Source organism: Apiospora phragmitis (genome assembly GCF_038363925.1).
Source record: "Apiospora phragmitis strain CBS 135458 chromosome Unknown utg000004l:1.0-3135199.0:1.0-3139288.0, whole genome shotgun sequence".
NCBI classification, from domain to species: Eukaryota; Fungi; Ascomycota; class Sordariomycetes; order Amphisphaeriales; family Apiosporaceae; genus Apiospora; species Apiospora phragmitis.
Genome location: NW_027117402.1, coordinates 2,206,857 through 2,223,248, shown reverse-complemented (window position 1 = coordinate 2,223,248; position 16,392 = coordinate 2,206,857). Strand labels below are relative to the sequence as shown.

Genomic DNA, 16,392 nt, shown 5'->3' with positions numbered 1-16,392 from the left:
GCATATGCATCTGTCAGTCTGTTGTCTCAGCCATACTACTTGGCGACAAGAAGGATGTGTTTGGAACTCGGCCCTACTGGTCTTATGCTATGCTAATGACGAAGCACTCCTGCATGCTGCAGCTAGACCTGTTTGTCTTAAGCCCGATACCTGTTGCTTGCTGCTGTATATAACGGCGCTACTGTACAAATGATAAGCATTAGAGATAGGTAGAGCTCTCTTACTGTACGATATAGCGGCCTGTTCGGGTTGAGCTACAACAGTCTCATTATATGCCAGACGTCATACCAATCAATACCAGTCATAGTGCTCTATGATACGCTGGCATAAGACGAGCAAGTTTATTTTACCATCATGGACACATTAGTGCCTGCTTGTTTTAACTAGACCAAGCAAGTCAGGGTCGCCGAGGGCAAGGTGTTCCCTGACCGACACACATCGGTATGTTATGTTTTGCCATGCTCTAACCCACGATACCCTTTTCGCCAAGTAGGGTAGCGCTGTCAAATTCACGAAAGAAAGTTGGCAAGTTATAATCAAGGAACGAAGGACGATGCGTCATGAATTCTTCTGCTGTGCTTCAATTCATAAATATATACTATCTACAAACCTCAGAAGAAAAGGTATTACTAACCCTGCATTGTCTCCATCTACATTACCTACTCATCATCGTCTCCATCAGAGTCAAGCTCCATATTCAAATGAACGCTCTCGTCGTCACTATCGTCATCCGCCGCCGCCTCCTCCACGGGGACGGTTTTCTTCAGAGTCGATTCCACCAGTGACCCAACCGAAGTGAAGCCGGGATCGTCGTTATCCTCCTTCACCACAGCAGCTGTTGTTTCTTCAACTACGACGGCGGTCTTGTTCTCGAGCTCAACCCTCTTCTTCGTGGCGGCGGCGGCTTCTACGCCACTACTGCTCTTGCGCTTCAGGGACCTGGTCGTCATGGTATGGGCCGAGGGCGACTCTGCGGGTGCTGCTGCTGGCTCGGGTTTCGGGGTGGTTGGCTGAGCCAAGAACGGACTAGGCTGGATAGGTAGCACTGTGGGCGGCGGTGGCGCAACCTTTGATGATGAGGTGGGCTCATCTACCGCCATTTGGTTCTCGTCGTCGTCTTGAGCCGCCTGTGAGACCGCCGCTGCCGCCTCGAAAGGTTTGTCGAACGCGTATCCATCCGCTGGCTCGGTCATAGCAGCATCTTCGTCCTCAAGATAGTCGCTGCCATCAGCAAAATCAGCCCTGACCGAACCCGTCATGGGACGGAAGTTGAACCGTAACACCTCGATGCTCTCGTCGTGGGGGAACTGACGGTACAGGAAGGGCAGAATGACCTGCGGGATCCGCCCACTCCTGTCCCGCGAAGGGTGCAGGACGCTCGCGATCTGCGCGTCCTTGACGCGGCAGAGGATGGCTGCCTTCAGCAGTTGATAACGCAAGGCCAAGTTGATGTAGTGTTGTGGCAAGTAGCTGAAGAAGGCGGCCAAGAGGGTCTCGGCGGCCTTGAGGTGCGAGGGAGCGAGCGTAGACTGTAGGGTCTGCTCCTCGCTGATGTTTGTGAGGAACAAGTCTGCGTTCTGCGTTATGTTCTTTGTCTTATTTCCGTTCTGTACTGTGGGTGTTGGCGTCTTGGGTGCTTTGATGTGACCTGCGTGCCCGAGAAGGTCGCGGCAACATGTCTTTGCGACAAGCGCCAGCGCAGTAACGTTTGTCTTCGACATTGTTGGCCCACAGAGAGGGAGCATCATGCTGACTAGCTCAAATGTAGTTTCTCGCAGCTGCGGCAAGCGATAGCCGGTCTCGACCATTCTCAGTAGGCAATCCAAAGTCTCCTGTGCCAAGGGAACGTAATTCCTCTCCAATCGGTTGGCTAGGAGCCGGCATAATTTCATGACAGCGACCTGAATGTCTGGAAATACCGCCCAGAGATCGTCTTTCTCCTCTCTACCAATTGCATTGTTTGTCTGGGTCGAAGCCGTCTTTTCACGTCCCGGGGCAGGGGGACAAATGGACGCAATACGGGTCAAAATATCAAACAGGGCGCTGATTGGAAGAGTTACGGCGACCTTGGTGCTACAACAAAGACAATCCCCTATGTACTCGAGTAGGGAGATCATCCTCTCGCTGCCAGACTGGATGCCCTGCCACCTCGGGAATTGATCAGGGGATTCGCTTCCACCTGCTGGCTCAGTATCAAAGCTGACACTTTGATGTGTATAACCGGTGGTTGACTCCCAGTTCTCATGGACCGCCCGAAGTACGTGATCCGCCATTACGTGGAATTCTTTGATGAGCGAGTTAAGATGCTTAGTCCATTCATCCGCGCCGCCACCCTTCGCCGCCGTCATGTGCAGTCTGATAACCAAACGACGGCTGCTTGCTCGCAGACCAGAGGGGGTGAAGGTATCATCTGACGAGGTTGGGGCAAGATACTGCCTTGTAACGGACCGCAATTGGCCGTTGAAGGGTCTTAAAGTGGTAGGGTACAGGGGAATCAGGGTAGAGAAAGCATCAAATAAAGTCTGGATGAAGTTGAAAGACGGCTTTGGTGCCTTGCTGGAGCTTGGGGGCTTCAGGATGCCCAGACACGCTTGGGCAAAGGCTGGCAGAGTTGGTGTAGCGATCTCGCGTATCAGTGTTTGATAGCTTTGGAGCATGACATAGATTTTCGTCAGAGTCACAACACACAGCTCTTTTGTAACCACAGGATCACGTTTCTAGACGAAGTTAGTTGATGGGGAATCAGGGGTGCGTAGAGAGAGATTTGAAACTCACCTGTAAAACCGACAATAGTCCCTTCACCCATGCATCTGAAGCGCGTAGGCATTCCCAACCACCGGTCTCAATAAAAGCCTTTACCAGAGCGACAGCCACAAAGCGACCCTCGACAGTCCTGCCATTGAGGAGCGTGGTGATTTGGGTACGGAGCTTATGTACCAACACGGCCGCTTCGGTTGAGTTTGAGCCGGTCTTGGCCTCTTGCGGTGCTGAGAGAGGACCTTGGCAGCGCTGAATATCCTTGAGCAGAAGCGGCAGAAGAGAGGGAAGCTGGTCTGGTTTTGTGGTAGTCAACTTCCGGCACAGAGACCGTAGCTCTGGGGGCAATGACACCAGCGACATGATGGCTCAAGTGTACGAGAGCCACAAGTTGGTCCCGAAATGAGACCCTGATCAATACGACCCTTGTTACGGTGAGGGCGGTAGCACAACGAAAAGAGACGACAACTAGGAATGGACAGTCAGTCAATTTGCGATATCAAGGTCGGGGATATTGTCCATCCGAACTCATCGAAGTTTCGTTTGATTTGAACTTTTTAGTGGAGCCCCCCAATCGATAGCGAAACTGAATGCAACTACGAGTACGGAGTACGGGGTACCTTTCCTTCTGCACCTACGTAAGCAGCTTGCACCAGCCACAGTGAGGCGTCCTCTGCCCCTCCGCCCCTCCCCCTGAACGGCGACCCAGTCTTGGTCGATGAACGTGCACCATCCCTGTCTATCATAGGTTAGGTTGGCACATTAATTCCTGGCCCCCCGGGTCGGTCACTGTCAACCTGTCAATCATTGGATCAGACCGGACTGGACATGCCGATTCAAGGAGAGAGCTTCTTCTGACCTGCTCCTCCGTCACCGACTTGTTGCATTACATTATAGTTCCTTTGATTTGACCACAGCGTTCCTGCTCCTTCTTTCTGTCTGCTCTTCTTCTTCTTCCTTTGGCGGGGAGAGCGACATGTTGTTTGCGCCTTGAATTGCCCAATAGCCCTGGATCAACTTTACGTTGCTGTTTCTAGCGCCTCTGACGCACGCTCTTGCCCAGAATGAGTGTCAGTTGTTCCCCCAGCCCGCCCTTGCTGTCGACGCGACAGGCACTGACAGAACGAATCCCTTAGAACCCCGTAAAAGGGGAGAGATACCTTGCACTTCTCGACGATGCTCGCTGCGAGGGCAGATGGGGCGATGTGCCCGAGCTGGTGCGCAAAGTCCGCAAACATGCACCTAGCAGGCAATGTAGGATCCCTACAGCCCCTGTCGTCACAATAGCCCAGCTTCTGACCACCTTATTCCTCCAGGCCTCGCCACGACAGCCGAGACCGAATGCGCCATAACGAAAGAGCAGGATAAACAAACATCACGTCCCACGACAGCGCTACCCTCCGAGAACGCAGGGGTCGCGGAGCAGCTACAAAAATTACAGTCTGCACTTGCTGGAGAGAGCACCCACCTCGAGGACAGATTCCAAGCGCAGGTTTGCATCGGGTGGACATATTGGGCCTTGGGCGACTACAGTACCGCTGCTGCTCAACTCCATGAAGGCCCGGAGCAGGGGTATTCGCAGTTCGAATCTTCCGAGACCGCCACCTCGGAATGGACAAAAGTGTGTGCTCTGAAAGCAACCTACTTAAAGGCCAACTGCCTTTCTCGAGATAACGAGCGGCCCCCTGCCCTGGCTGTGTTCGAATCAGCACTGCCATCGCTGTCGAAGATCTGGGAAGGAGAAAAGGGACGCAAGGAGTTGCAGTTTTGGGCCGAACTCTTCCTGACGGAATATTGCATGCTACATGCGCAGTCCTTGGAACAAGGCGAGAAAACCCTGGAAGACCCAAACAGCCTTGCACCTTTCCGCACATGGGCTACGTACTGGGATACGTCGAGGACTCATAGCACTTCGGTAACAGGCGGTCAAGGATTCCGTGATGCTGTGCCCAGGAGAAGTGTCTGGTGCGAGTATTACGGCGCCATTTCGGGCATCCTTCGCCAGGGCTTGCCATTTCCAACAGGATTCGTCGAAAAGGCACCTGATGACGATGTGTCAGCTAAAAATCAGCTGAGGGTGGAGTTGAAGAAGGTTGAGGCAGCCTATGAAGCTCTCCTATTGACCGAAACATCATTCCCTCGTGCGGATGAGGAGAGAGAGGAGGTAGAACTTTTCGTCCAAGCAATCATGATTAACTGGACCATTCTCGGTGGACGGGACTGGGATGAGCATGACCTGGGGATTGGTGGGAAGGAAGGACTCAGCCGTGGCATCCTCGACATACTCTACAGAGCCGCCACGAAGACCTTCCATTCGACTGCCATCCTCCGCCACCTCTTCACAGTTCATCTGTCTGTTGCGGAATTCGACCTGGCATTCAAAGCTCTCGATTCCTATCTGGAGATCGTCAAGAAAGGGAAGGCACGCGTCGACAAAACAGGCCATCTCGAGCCAAGCTTGGATGATGATGCAACGGTGCTGGAAACAATCTCTCGAGCAATAACAGCGCTGTGTAAATATGGGTTCCAAGACGAAGCCGAAAAGGCTCATAAGCTTGGCGAGGAGCTGGAGGAGATGCTCGAGAAGCTGCCAGGACCACTTCCCAAACTTGACGACCAGATTCCCACCCTGACAGAGGAGACCGAAGACGGTGAACCCCTTCACCCCAGGATACCGGCTCATGTCAGCGCCCTGGCGTGGCAGGCCATTGGACTGTCACAGGCCCAATGGTCGCGGAAGACATACAGCTCCGTCGCTCGAGCTGAGGCTCAAGAGAAGGCGATTCGGTGTTTCCAGAAATCCCTCTCCCCTGAAACAGGCAATTCCACCGATGTCAGGACCCTATTCGCACTCGGTTTATTACTAGCAGAACAGCGCAAGCTGAGTGCTGCGATCGACTTCGTCAAGGCTGCACTGATGTCTAATAAGAAAGCGGGAGATCAGGGATCTCCATCAGGCGCTTACTGGCGGGAACGCTCGCTGATTCCATTGTGGCACTTCCTCGCACTGCTTTTGAGCGCCAGGCAAGAGTACGTCATGGCTGCCCGGGCCTGTGAAGGGGCCTTTGAGCAATTCGATGACCCCACGGTCCTCTTCGGATCCGAAAATCTGGAAGGAGGCGCTTTTAGAAGCGAGCATCTTAATGAGGTGGAAGCCCAGGCTGGAACCGCCAAAACACACGGTTTAGTGGACGACATGGACGACATCGAGAAGGAAGGCATCATAGAAATCAAGATGACCCAGCTTGCACTACTCGAGCTGTTGGAGGGCCCCGAGGTTGCCGTCAACGCCAGCCATGAGCTGCTAGTTCTGTACACCCGACTCTTCGGCAGCATGCAAGCGAACCTACCATCTGCTGAACGTAGAGCCTCAGTTTCCGTTCCTAAAAGCGCTGGCGGGACGGTTCGAGACCGTAGGACTAGCATATTTAGCACCAACAAGTCAGATAAAACCGCGCGTCGTGCGAGCGTGGCTGAAGGCGACACTAGTAGGCCTCAGACCGCCGGCAGCACTATTACTGCCGCGCCAACGATCCAGGTCACGAAAGAAAATGGCGATTCTTCCGATTGGAAGTCGCATCGATCCTTAGGCAGTGTCCGCAGCCGGCACAGAAGTGGCTCTACAAAGCGAGGTAACAGCTTGAGGAAGAAACGCGACAGCACTGGCTCAGCCCAGCAACGTTCAGCCAGCAACAGTGATGTACCTGTACCTCACATGCCGTCAGTTTTGGACGGCGATGCATACTTCACACCCTTGGGAGAGACACCGGCCGGCGAACGGCCTGACTTCTTCTCTTGGAGTAGCAAAAACCACATCTCGAGCTCGCAGTCCCTCTCGGCGGGACGGGGCTTGCAAAGATACGATTCCACTTCATCCACGAAGGGCTCGACCACGGGCGAGGAAGCTTTGATTCTAGAGTCACTCTCGGCGCCGAACACGCTTCCTGCCATCCATTTCTCCAAGGCACAGGTGGACAGGCAAAGACTCAGCGTTCTCGTTAAGGTGTGGCTGATGATTGCTGGGTTCTACCGACGGGCCGATATGTGGCAGGACTCTCACGGAGCCCTCGAGGAAGCGAAAAAGTTGGTGGACAGTCTGCAAGCGGAGATCGCCAAGGACACTACCAACGCAATTTCGCTAACTCATCCTGGCTGGGGTGGAAAGAAGAGCGTCGAGGAGCTATGGAGTGACGTGCGCTCCGAGGTAAGTCTTCATCTTTTGCCGAAACCCTACCATGACAGGCGATACTAACGTGTAATCTAGATGGCCTATCTGTTTGTGGGCGAGGGCGCGCCATACAAGGCTCGAGCGCAGTTCGAGGAAGCCTTGATGCATTATCCCAACCATCCTGCAGCCATCGTGGGCTTGTCTAACATCCTCCTCGACATCTACAGCGAGAAGCTCTTACCTACTCCAACCATCCCGGAGATCGATCTGCCGGATGGTGACCCAGCTAACCTGAGCTCCATCGGAAACAACCCCAAGACACTTCCTCATCACCCGAGGGCCGGAGATGACAAGTCAACGCTCCCGTCCACTACGCTGGGACTCGGCGGCCACAACCACACCGAAGACCCCTCGCGGGAGACCAGCAACGGGGCCGGCCCCGTTACCAACCACCGGCACGCCTCGCCTTCGATGATCGAGGAGCTGCCGGTGCCGTACAAGGCCGTCTCGCTGCCGCTCGTGGACCGCCTCGCGGCCCGAGACCGCGCCTACGGCCTGCTGACGACCCTGACCAAGCTGGGCACCGGGTGGAACTTCTCGGACGCCTGGTTCGCGTTGGCGCGCGCCCACGAGGAGAGCGGGCAGGTGGACAAGGCCAAGGAGGCGCTCTGGTGGTGCGTCGAGCTGGAAGAGGGCATGGGCGTGCGCGAGTGGACTTGTGTCGGCATTGGTGGCTACGTGCTATAGAAGAAGGAGACGAAGGGAGAAGACGAAGAAGAAAAACACTTTATATTCCATAAAGGCGGGACAGGCCGGACACGGATCGTTGCTACCTTAGCTACCAAGAAAAGATAATAATGTCGTTGTAATTATTTATACCTCCTGATATCTCCAGCCCGATGACGATAATTCTTATAGGATGATAGATACCCTCGTCGCCTTCCCTGAGCGGTGTGCGGAGCGTATATAATCAGCTAGTTATCAATGGGAATCACTTTAAGGCCCCGTCGATATAATTGTTTGAGCTTGCTGTTGATGTCGCGGTGAAGTACAGACATGGTGGATTGAGATGCTTTTTCCTCAAATGATTCAATGTGTGTGTATGTAGATATATATATAGTTTCATGTCTAGATGGGTTATGATAACGCAAGTGGGAACCAAAAGTACTTACTCGAATTGTCGAGAAAGTAAAGTACCCAAACTTAGGTAGGCACAGGTTCCTAGTACAAAGAACCTCTGGCTGCTGCCCGTAACATCGTCCACGGCTGCGTGGCGGGTATCAATACGCATGGCATCTACCACACAGGAGGTTGTTGCTCAGCATAGTCCCCCTTTTTTTTGGTACACCCTCCGTCCCTTTTAGCGTGTCCTTTCCTTTCAATATAATTCGTAAATATTCTTTCATTTCATAGCGCCTCGCCCACCATGGCACCAATCGCTCCACCAATCTCGCCAAACACCACGCCCTTCAAGACGGTCTCGCCCATATCTTCGACCCAGTGGCCCGTCTTCTGGAGGCGCTCCCGCCAGACGTGCCGGTCCTTCTCGTCCAGCTCCTCCCAGCTCTTGGCCGGGCCGTGCGTCTCCTCTTCGTGGATCTCGGCCTTCCACACCGGCAGGCCGTGCATGTCGACGGCGCCGAGGTCGTCGTGCCGGATAATGACCTTCTCGTGCGCCTCGGGCTTGACATCGGTGAGGAGGTCGCCAAAGGTCTTGGAGCCCACGACGGGGCCCTTTTTCAGGGGAACGGTCCAGGAGGCGGGGAGCAAACGGTTCGTGCCCAGAACGGGCTCGCCGAATCCCTTGGCCTCGATGATCGCTAGCCCAACGCATATCAGGATAGTGAACATGAGCAAAGTTCCGAACAGGAGCCACAGCCCCTTGGCATCGCGTGGCGACTTCAGGGCTACAATATAGCGGGGCTGTTTGGGGGTGGCCTTGTCGCTCGACGTCGACTTGTTAGTGAACTCCTTTAGTGGTATGTTGTGGACAACGGCTGTATTCGCCATGGAAACGCTCGCAAGCTTGATCGAAACATCTGATTCAGACTTGGAGCGCTTTGGCGCAGGAGGCGCCGTCGAGAATGAGAGACCAGTAATGCCTGCCGGGTGAGCAGATTTGACGGTATAGAAGGGGGCCAAATTGGCCAAAAGGTCGACATTGGATACACTCTTGTAATCCAATGTAAGAAGGGATATCGACGAGTCATTGCCGGCCACAGCAACGACAAACTGCGAGTCTCCCTGTGCTTCAGTCGGCGAAACAGTAGGCGATAGGTTCCGCACTGCTAGCCCGGTTGCTTGGCTGACGGTCTTGGGCAGTTTCTTGACTACGGCCAAGCGAGCACTCTCCTGGTCCGGCTTGGGTAAGCGATAACCGTGGAGAATGACGCCCTTCCTGTTCGGGGCGTTGACGACGGCGAAGACGAAGTCCGAGTTCAGGTAACGTATTGAGCGAAAAGAGGGGCGACTCGTGGGGCCGTCATCGTTGGGGAGAGAGTAGACGAGTTTTGGGTCGGAGACGCCATCTTGGCTCACCTCCACGGTAAATATCTCATGTTTGTCGCAGTATGCAAGCTGGTATGTATCGGTGCCCGTCTGCACGACATCCAGGTCCATGGCTTCATCGGGGGTATCCAGTGTTCCCCGGGATTTCCACGCGGCGCCGTTAAGTGGCACATCGAACAGCACAATTTGTGATTGCTTGGACAAACCCGTCGCAAGTGCGCCTAGCTGAGGTAGACCGGTGTAGGGCTGGGTCACTCGGAGGAGTCGCTGGTAGGTGTCTGGGTCCGTGGAGGAGAAGAGGGAGTGGCGACTGTTCTCGGCGATCTGTACACCGCTAGTCTTGGCCGCTTTGCCGTCGGAGGGGCTGATGCCCAACACTCGAAAATGCTGATTGTTGCCGCGCTTAACGTCGTCGGGGCTCCCATTGACACCGGCATACACGACAGTCGACTTCGCTCGGCGGGGTCCGAAGGCGAGGCTTGTCACGTTGTCTTCTTTGGCGCACAATTCCAACTCGGCGATATTCCTTATCTCGCTGGGCGTATTGGACACATCAAGTAGAGTCTAAGCGGATGGAGCGATTTCCCAATGGTCAGTGACGAAGGAGGGGAAGATGAATCGAATGGTCGCGACAATTGTGAATTGTCGGGATGGGAGGACAATGCCGTGGAAATGGATTGCAATGCGACTCACTAGCTTGTTGGTAACGCCATGCCGTCCTGGGCCGCCACCACCGCCGACGAGAAGCTGGTCAGGATGTTGCGGATCGAAGGCGCAGGCCCACAATGGATAGGAGAGCGTTATGGTTGCGCTGGGGATCGATTTGGCCATACTGGACTTTTCGCGCGCCGTCGAATATAATGATACAGCTGTAGGAAAGCGGGAGTGCGATAGGATGAGGGTAAATGAATTAAGAAGGGATTAATTGTACAGCATGATCTGCGGCTTTGGTGGAAAAAGGAAATAGAATACACAGGCAGACTGTTGAGGTTGCCGGGATGATCGTGAAGTCTGTCTTGTTGCTGTCGTGTCGGTTCAATTCAGCTCCCGCAGCGGCGGATTGATGACGATTGAGGGGCGTTATGGCTGGCTGGCTGCTGTAAGACAAAGACAAGGCCAGATTGCTGCTGTTGTGGCCCCCCTAACTAGACTTTTCTAGTGCTGATAGCCTTGCGCCGTCTGGGAAACTTTAAATTACATTGATTGCTTTTGCCCTGCGAACGGCCAAATGGGTCCGTGCGTGGCTTCTAGAAGGCATCAGCTGGAACTCCAGTGGTTCGTCCTTTCTGCTTTCGGACGGCCTTAGGCCAGACACTACGCGCTTGCTAGTCTTATCTTTCTATTCCTGAACAACGGCCACTCCCGCGGCTAATCTGGGGTATCTGCTTTACAATTGATATATATATTTTTTCATTTATAGTCTATACTTAAATATAGTATCGCTAAACTTTTCTCTCACCAAAGGATTAGACATGTGTAGGTGGATACATCTTTGTGTCGTATCTTTAAAATCAGACGCGCAATAAAGCTCGCGAATCAAGTCCTTCATAAAACCGCTTCTTCGAAACATTCTCTCCGAAGGCGGATAGGTTCAGGTCCAAGGTTGCCATGGACGGTGGGCTATTCGACGTTGAACATACTTGGTAGCAGCTGAAGCATCAGAGACAGTTGGCGAGTCGCTCTAATTAAATCAAGTCAAATTCAAGATGAAAGTGAAGGATGGCGTCGGCCTGTAAACAAGATCCGCCGAGCACTTTTGATAAGGAGCCATGTTATGTGATTGGTCGTAAACTGATGACTGACTGGGGTTACGTGATCATGACCCCGCGGCGCTGCCCAGAGTTTCCTTTCCATCTTCACCCCCTTTACCTCCTTTACCTCCTTTACCTTCTGGCCGCGCTGCTGATGGTAGTTGAACACTTCCAATCCTCGCAATGGGCCAGGATTCATCCAAACCCAGTTCCAAGGAATCTGTCAGTCTGGCTAGCCACAGTTCCTTGCAACCTATCAATCCAGTTAGTCCCGGTTCTAATAAGGCGCCTGTCGATCCAGCTGGTCACTGTTTCAACCCTCCCTTGCCATTCATCGAAAGAGTCCACGGCTGTAAACGATGCAATCTGATAGTGGCTGTTGCGTACTGGCGTCAAAGAAACAACCCGGACAGCCACCAGGACGGACGGGCAGAAATCGAAGGCCAGTCCTACATCTTGCACCGCACCAGGGAGGACCTTGAAAATGGACTCCGTAATAGATGCTGGTGGTGCTTGCGGTTAGAGACTTCGCTCACGAGGATGGCAAACGAGAGAAATAACGGCCATGCAATCAAGGAAGCAGATGGCGGCCGCGGTGTCTTCCTCCTCTTCCGGCCGGTCATGATAGCGAAAAGCAGCTTTCACATCATCACGTGGACACCGCGCCACGGATCCCTTAGATCCATTCGCGTTGAAGATGAATATTTCCGTCGATTGGATAGCGAAGCCCTTGCGCGAAGGGCCGGAGAAGTTTGGGAGTTATACAGGCGGCCCCTCGACCTGGAACTATGTGAAGGGCCGGCTTGACAACTGCACAAGAACCCACCCAGACTGTCAAGACCCCAGCCCATGGGTCCCAACGAGGCTGCTCGAAGTGGCGCCGATGGGCTCAGCGTTCCAACTCCGCGTAGTTCTCACAGAGAACTGGGCGGAGAAGAAACGTTACATCAGCCTGAGTCACCAGTGGGGGACCGACCCGACCATCAGGTTGACCAAGGCGACGTACGACATGTACCGAGACCATATCCCCACGGAGGACCTGCCGCGGAAGTACATTGATGCCATCCAGGCTGCACAGCAGCTCGGGGTCCAATATCTATGGATAGACTCGTTGGTATGCGTTGGCCCCCTGAGACTCAGCCATTCGCTTCTGCTTGTACGTTAACAGATAGCCCCTCGCTCAGTGTATCGTCCAAGACGACGAGAAGGATTGGGAGACCGAGAGCGCGCAGATGCATCGTGTCTACCGACACGGTTTCTGTAATATATCAGCAGCATCTTCCAGCTCAACCAACGAGGGCCTCTTCTACCACCGGGATGCCACATGGCTCAGGCCCCACGTCATCATCCCGGGCAATAACTTGGATCCAGTAGTGGTCACGCAGCCGGGGATTGACACAGAATGGTATGTCCGTCTGGACAAAGAACCACTATACAGCAGGGCCTGGGTCTGCCAGGAACGGCTTCTAGCAACCAGAAACGTCAGCTACGCGCGACATTTGGTATACTTCGAGTGTACCAAGGAGATGAGTTCTGAACTGTCAGAGGGAGACGGCAGCGGGCAAGAGAGAAACATTCGCAACCGCACCTTGGGCGAGCAACTTCTCTCTATGAGGACACTAGGGGAGCACCCCAAACCCCACAACGCCTGGAGAACAGTTGTGGAATACTACAGCGGTTGCAACTTGACATATCCTACGGATAAGCTGGTGGCGATTTCGGGCGTGGCTCGTGTATTTCACGGAAGCATCAACTCAACTTATCTGGCTGGCATGTGGTCTGATACCCTCCTCGAAGGCCTGGCTTGGCAGCGATCTATGCACTCGGTTCGCCCAAGAGGAAGGTACACGGAATACCTAGCTCCGTCATGGTCCTGGGTGTCGATGAATGCGCAGGTGGACTATGAGCACTTCCACTACAAATACCACACCCTTGCCAACTGCGAAGAAGTCAGCACCGTGCCCCATGGGACTGACCCCTTTGGTCGAGTCCGAAGCGGGAGTCTGCGTTTACGTTGCTACGCGATACCTCTTCTACTGGACTATGATGAATTCCGTATGAGAACAGCCTGGACTGGAAAGGAGTTTGAATATCAGATGAGGGCGGCCATGGAACCATTTGTCCAAGAACCAGACAGTGGTCTGTTGGATTGTAAGCTAGACGATACCACCAGGTGTGCTAGGGACCACAAGGCACACCAAATCACCGCGGGGGCAAGATACTATGCTGTGCCACTGTTAACACAGCTCGAGCCGTCCGTCACGACACCCTTCCTCCTGCTGGAGCCCTTGACGCCGGCCTGGGGACTGTACCGCCGAGTTGGGCTGTGCCATCTGAAACCGAGGAGCAAGCCGGCATTTTCACCAGATCATGGCAATGACAACAACCATCACAGCGACTTGGGTGGTGATGATATGCCGGCAATCTGTCAAGAGGGCCTATCGCTGGGGCTCCCGGTCGAGCACTGCCGCGTCCTGGCACGCATGATGAGAGCTTCGGAGGAGGCTGACGTACCAGCGTACGAGAGAACAGCCGATGGGCGATGCCTCATTACCATTATCTAGGCATGAGAGGTTCCTTTTCGTGGGATGCTAAACGACTTGCACTTGATCACTAAGCATCCACCGCGATTTAGATATGGCTCACGTCAGCCTTTACCGGTTGCTATGGAGTTTGGCATATTTCTGGGACTACAATATATGGCGTCCAGTCGGTTCTGGCGTAAGTAAGACAAAAGGCAAGACATTCAAGTATTCTTATATTCCAAAGAGTACAAATCCACCTGGGCTGGTGTGTGGTAGATGCTCGTGACCATATAAGAACGGTTTAAACAAAAGTGTCTTTATGTGACAAACAATCATTCTAACACAGATCAGGCATATGTAGGTCTGTAGAGGTCTGTCTCCTTCGGCGTACCAAGTAAGAGTAAGCAAGCACTCCTGCGATTACGGGTTGGCAGTGAGCCGGTGCACACCTGTTTAGATTCGATTACACTCCGACGTCTTCATAGTCTCGAGAATCTGGGCTGGGGAGACAATGCTCTTACAAAGCGAGGCATTCGTTCTTACCAGCACAGGGCGGCAGGCAGGCCGCTCTCTGTAATTCCTAGGATGGGGTCGGGATGATCTACCAGCAAAACCATCGATGTGTTTACGCCGTGGCTTCTCCTATTTCGGTTTCTGCCATCTACAAAGTTCATACTACCGTTGTCGTGTCAGAGTAGGCCCGGAAGCCGGAACGAAAGCAAGTTTTATGCTAACGTCGTAATTGTTGTTATGCTTTTGGCCTCTCTGCTCTAGCCTGTGTCTATCTATCGCTTAATCCTCATGGGCAATGTCAATAGGACGTATGTAGGGAAGCTCTTATGCCGGATGACTCGCGGAGAGCTTCTTGGCTTGTCCTTGTATTAAGAGAGAAAGGTTCAATAGTGCATCTGATCGCAATTTATTAGGACCATGAAATGCTTCCCTTATATATGATAAGTCTGAAATGTTAATGGAAGGATTGCAGTACATGGCAGCATTTACGAAACTAGCAGGGGCTCTCGGATGCCCAACGTATCATTCCTTTGTACCCATTCTATCCTGTTTTATGCTCGCCGGATTTATATATTATGAAATCTCATTTTATTGTCGTGTAATCCCTTATGATCATCTAAGCGTAGATCATAACCTGATCGCTGTTACCTTGAATAAGGAGTTAGCAAGGATAGATGATGCGTGGAGATATCCGTTCGTTGTATCATGGGCGGTGGCGCCCCTGAACTTTTAGTAATAACCCGTGACATCTTGATCATGCAGCTCAGCGACGCCACGTGTTTGGGGGTTTCGATATCGTTCTATTTACTCGGTTTGAACCAGGTAACCTAGTGGTATGTACTTTTTTTTTCGGTGTAGATCAGGCAGAGAAAGTCAGGGTCGACAATGGTACAAAGAAGTGGGCAAAAAGGTTTGTATCAGGTATGCAATGCAATGACCAGAAAAGTGTATCACAACCCCCCTGCTTGTACACGAGAGCATTGCATTGGAGAGAGACAGAGAGAGATACACAGTAGCACCCCCCGATGCTACCGCAACTGTCGAAGCTTGCGGATCTAGGGGGAGCCACGCTGCCACGCTGCTTGAAAGCATGATTGATGATGGCAGGATAGCGCCATTTTGGATTAGGCACATATCTATCTGCAAAGGCCAGTCGGTCAAACCTGGTTGTTGTCGTCCTTCCCTGCAGATCCGCACTTGTACATACTGCACTGTCTGTCTGTCTGTCTGTCTGTCTGCACGTAACTATCGTCATACGACAATACAACGAAAGAGAAAGGGAGCCAAAGCGCCTCACCGGTCCTCTAACTGGCCAACTAACTAACTCACTCCTACCGATGGGGGGGGGTCCAGTTCAGTCCCAAAGAAAGAACGGAATGATCGAGCCTGCGAGCGATAGCGGAATGGGTGTCAGGGTGTGGATGTGCTACCGGAAGCAAAAGAGAGTTTCCAGTTTTGTTTTCGATCCAAGCTTCTGCTTCTTTGCCCGGCTGGCACGGTCTGCGGGAAGTACAGTGAGGACAGTGAGGTTCCATGGATCATATCATGGGTCAGGGGTCCCTGCGCCAAGACCATACCATCGTCTAAAACCGTACCGTTGACTTTTCTGGAACCAACGAACTGATGGCCGCAGCAGCAGAAAGCCCAACATCAGGACCCAAATATTACGAGAGCGCCTGAGCTAGCAGAGGCAGGGGGTGAATGTGGGAAAGCTAACTCAGCGTATGCACTGCCGGGCTGCCGGCTCTCTATCTACACACAGTACGGACGGAGTCCGACCAATCTCGAATTCAATCCTCCCCCTCCCCTCCGCAGCAGCAGCAGCAGCAGGAGGAGGAGGATCTTGCGACTACTGTAGCCAGGCCCGATTTACTGACTAACTGGGTGGTTGGTTGCTGTTGTTTGTTGTTATTGTTGACAAGACAACATCGTCGCGTGTGGCGTTTTGCGTTTTGCGTTTTGCGTTTTGCGTCTTGCGTCTTGCGTCTTGCGTCTTGCGTCTTGCGTCTTGCGTCTTGCGTCTTCCGGATTGCGAGCAGCAGCAGCAAGCAGCTAGGCAGACAAGCCCGGAAATCACGAACGGAACGAGAGAGAGAGCAAGCCTCTGGTCCGACCTGCCCCTGCCCAATGCCCCCTACCGGGGGCTGGCTCTCAAACCATTACGTGACAG

The 16,392-nt window shown here is 53.2% G+C and overlaps 4 protein-coding genes across 4 annotated transcripts; 2 read left to right on the top strand and 2 right to left on the bottom strand.

Annotated features, from left to right (window-relative positions):
- Positions 1-659: 659 nt before the first annotated feature.
- PG994_003826 (uncharacterized protein) lies at positions 660-3,120 on the bottom strand (the record flags this gene model as incomplete). Its single annotated transcript, XM_066855235.1, has 2 exons — positions 660-2,717; positions 2,776-3,120. 2 exons carry the CDS (start codon positions 3,118-3,120, stop codon positions 660-662), a joined length of 2,403 nt encoding a protein of 800 aa, XP_066719513.1.
- Positions 3,121-3,821: 701 nt separating this feature from the next.
- On the top strand, positions 3,822-7,672 carry PG994_003825 (uncharacterized protein; the record flags this gene model as incomplete). Its single annotated transcript, XM_066855234.1, has 4 exons — positions 3,822-3,827; positions 3,894-4,011; positions 4,074-6,961; positions 7,022-7,672. The coding sequence occupies 4 exons, from the start codon at positions 3,822-3,824 to the stop codon at positions 7,670-7,672; spliced, it is 3,663 nt and encodes a 1,220-aa protein (XP_066719512.1).
- Positions 7,673-8,332: 660 nt separating this feature from the next.
- Positions 8,333-10,264, bottom strand: PG994_003824 (uncharacterized protein; the record flags this gene model as incomplete). The annotated part of the gene is made up of 2 exons (XM_066855233.1): positions 8,333-9,997; positions 10,127-10,264. 2 exons carry the CDS (start codon positions 10,262-10,264, stop codon positions 8,333-8,335), a joined length of 1,803 nt encoding a protein of 600 aa, XP_066719511.1.
- Positions 10,265-11,881: 1,617 nt separating this feature from the next.
- On the top strand, positions 11,882-13,748 carry PG994_003823 (uncharacterized protein; the record flags this gene model as incomplete). Its single annotated transcript, XM_066855232.1, has 2 exons — positions 11,882-12,298; positions 12,369-13,748. The coding sequence occupies 2 exons, from the start codon at positions 11,882-11,884 to the stop codon at positions 13,746-13,748; spliced, it is 1,797 nt and encodes a 598-aa protein (XP_066719510.1).
- Between the last annotated feature and the right edge of the window lie 2,644 nt (positions 13,749-16,392).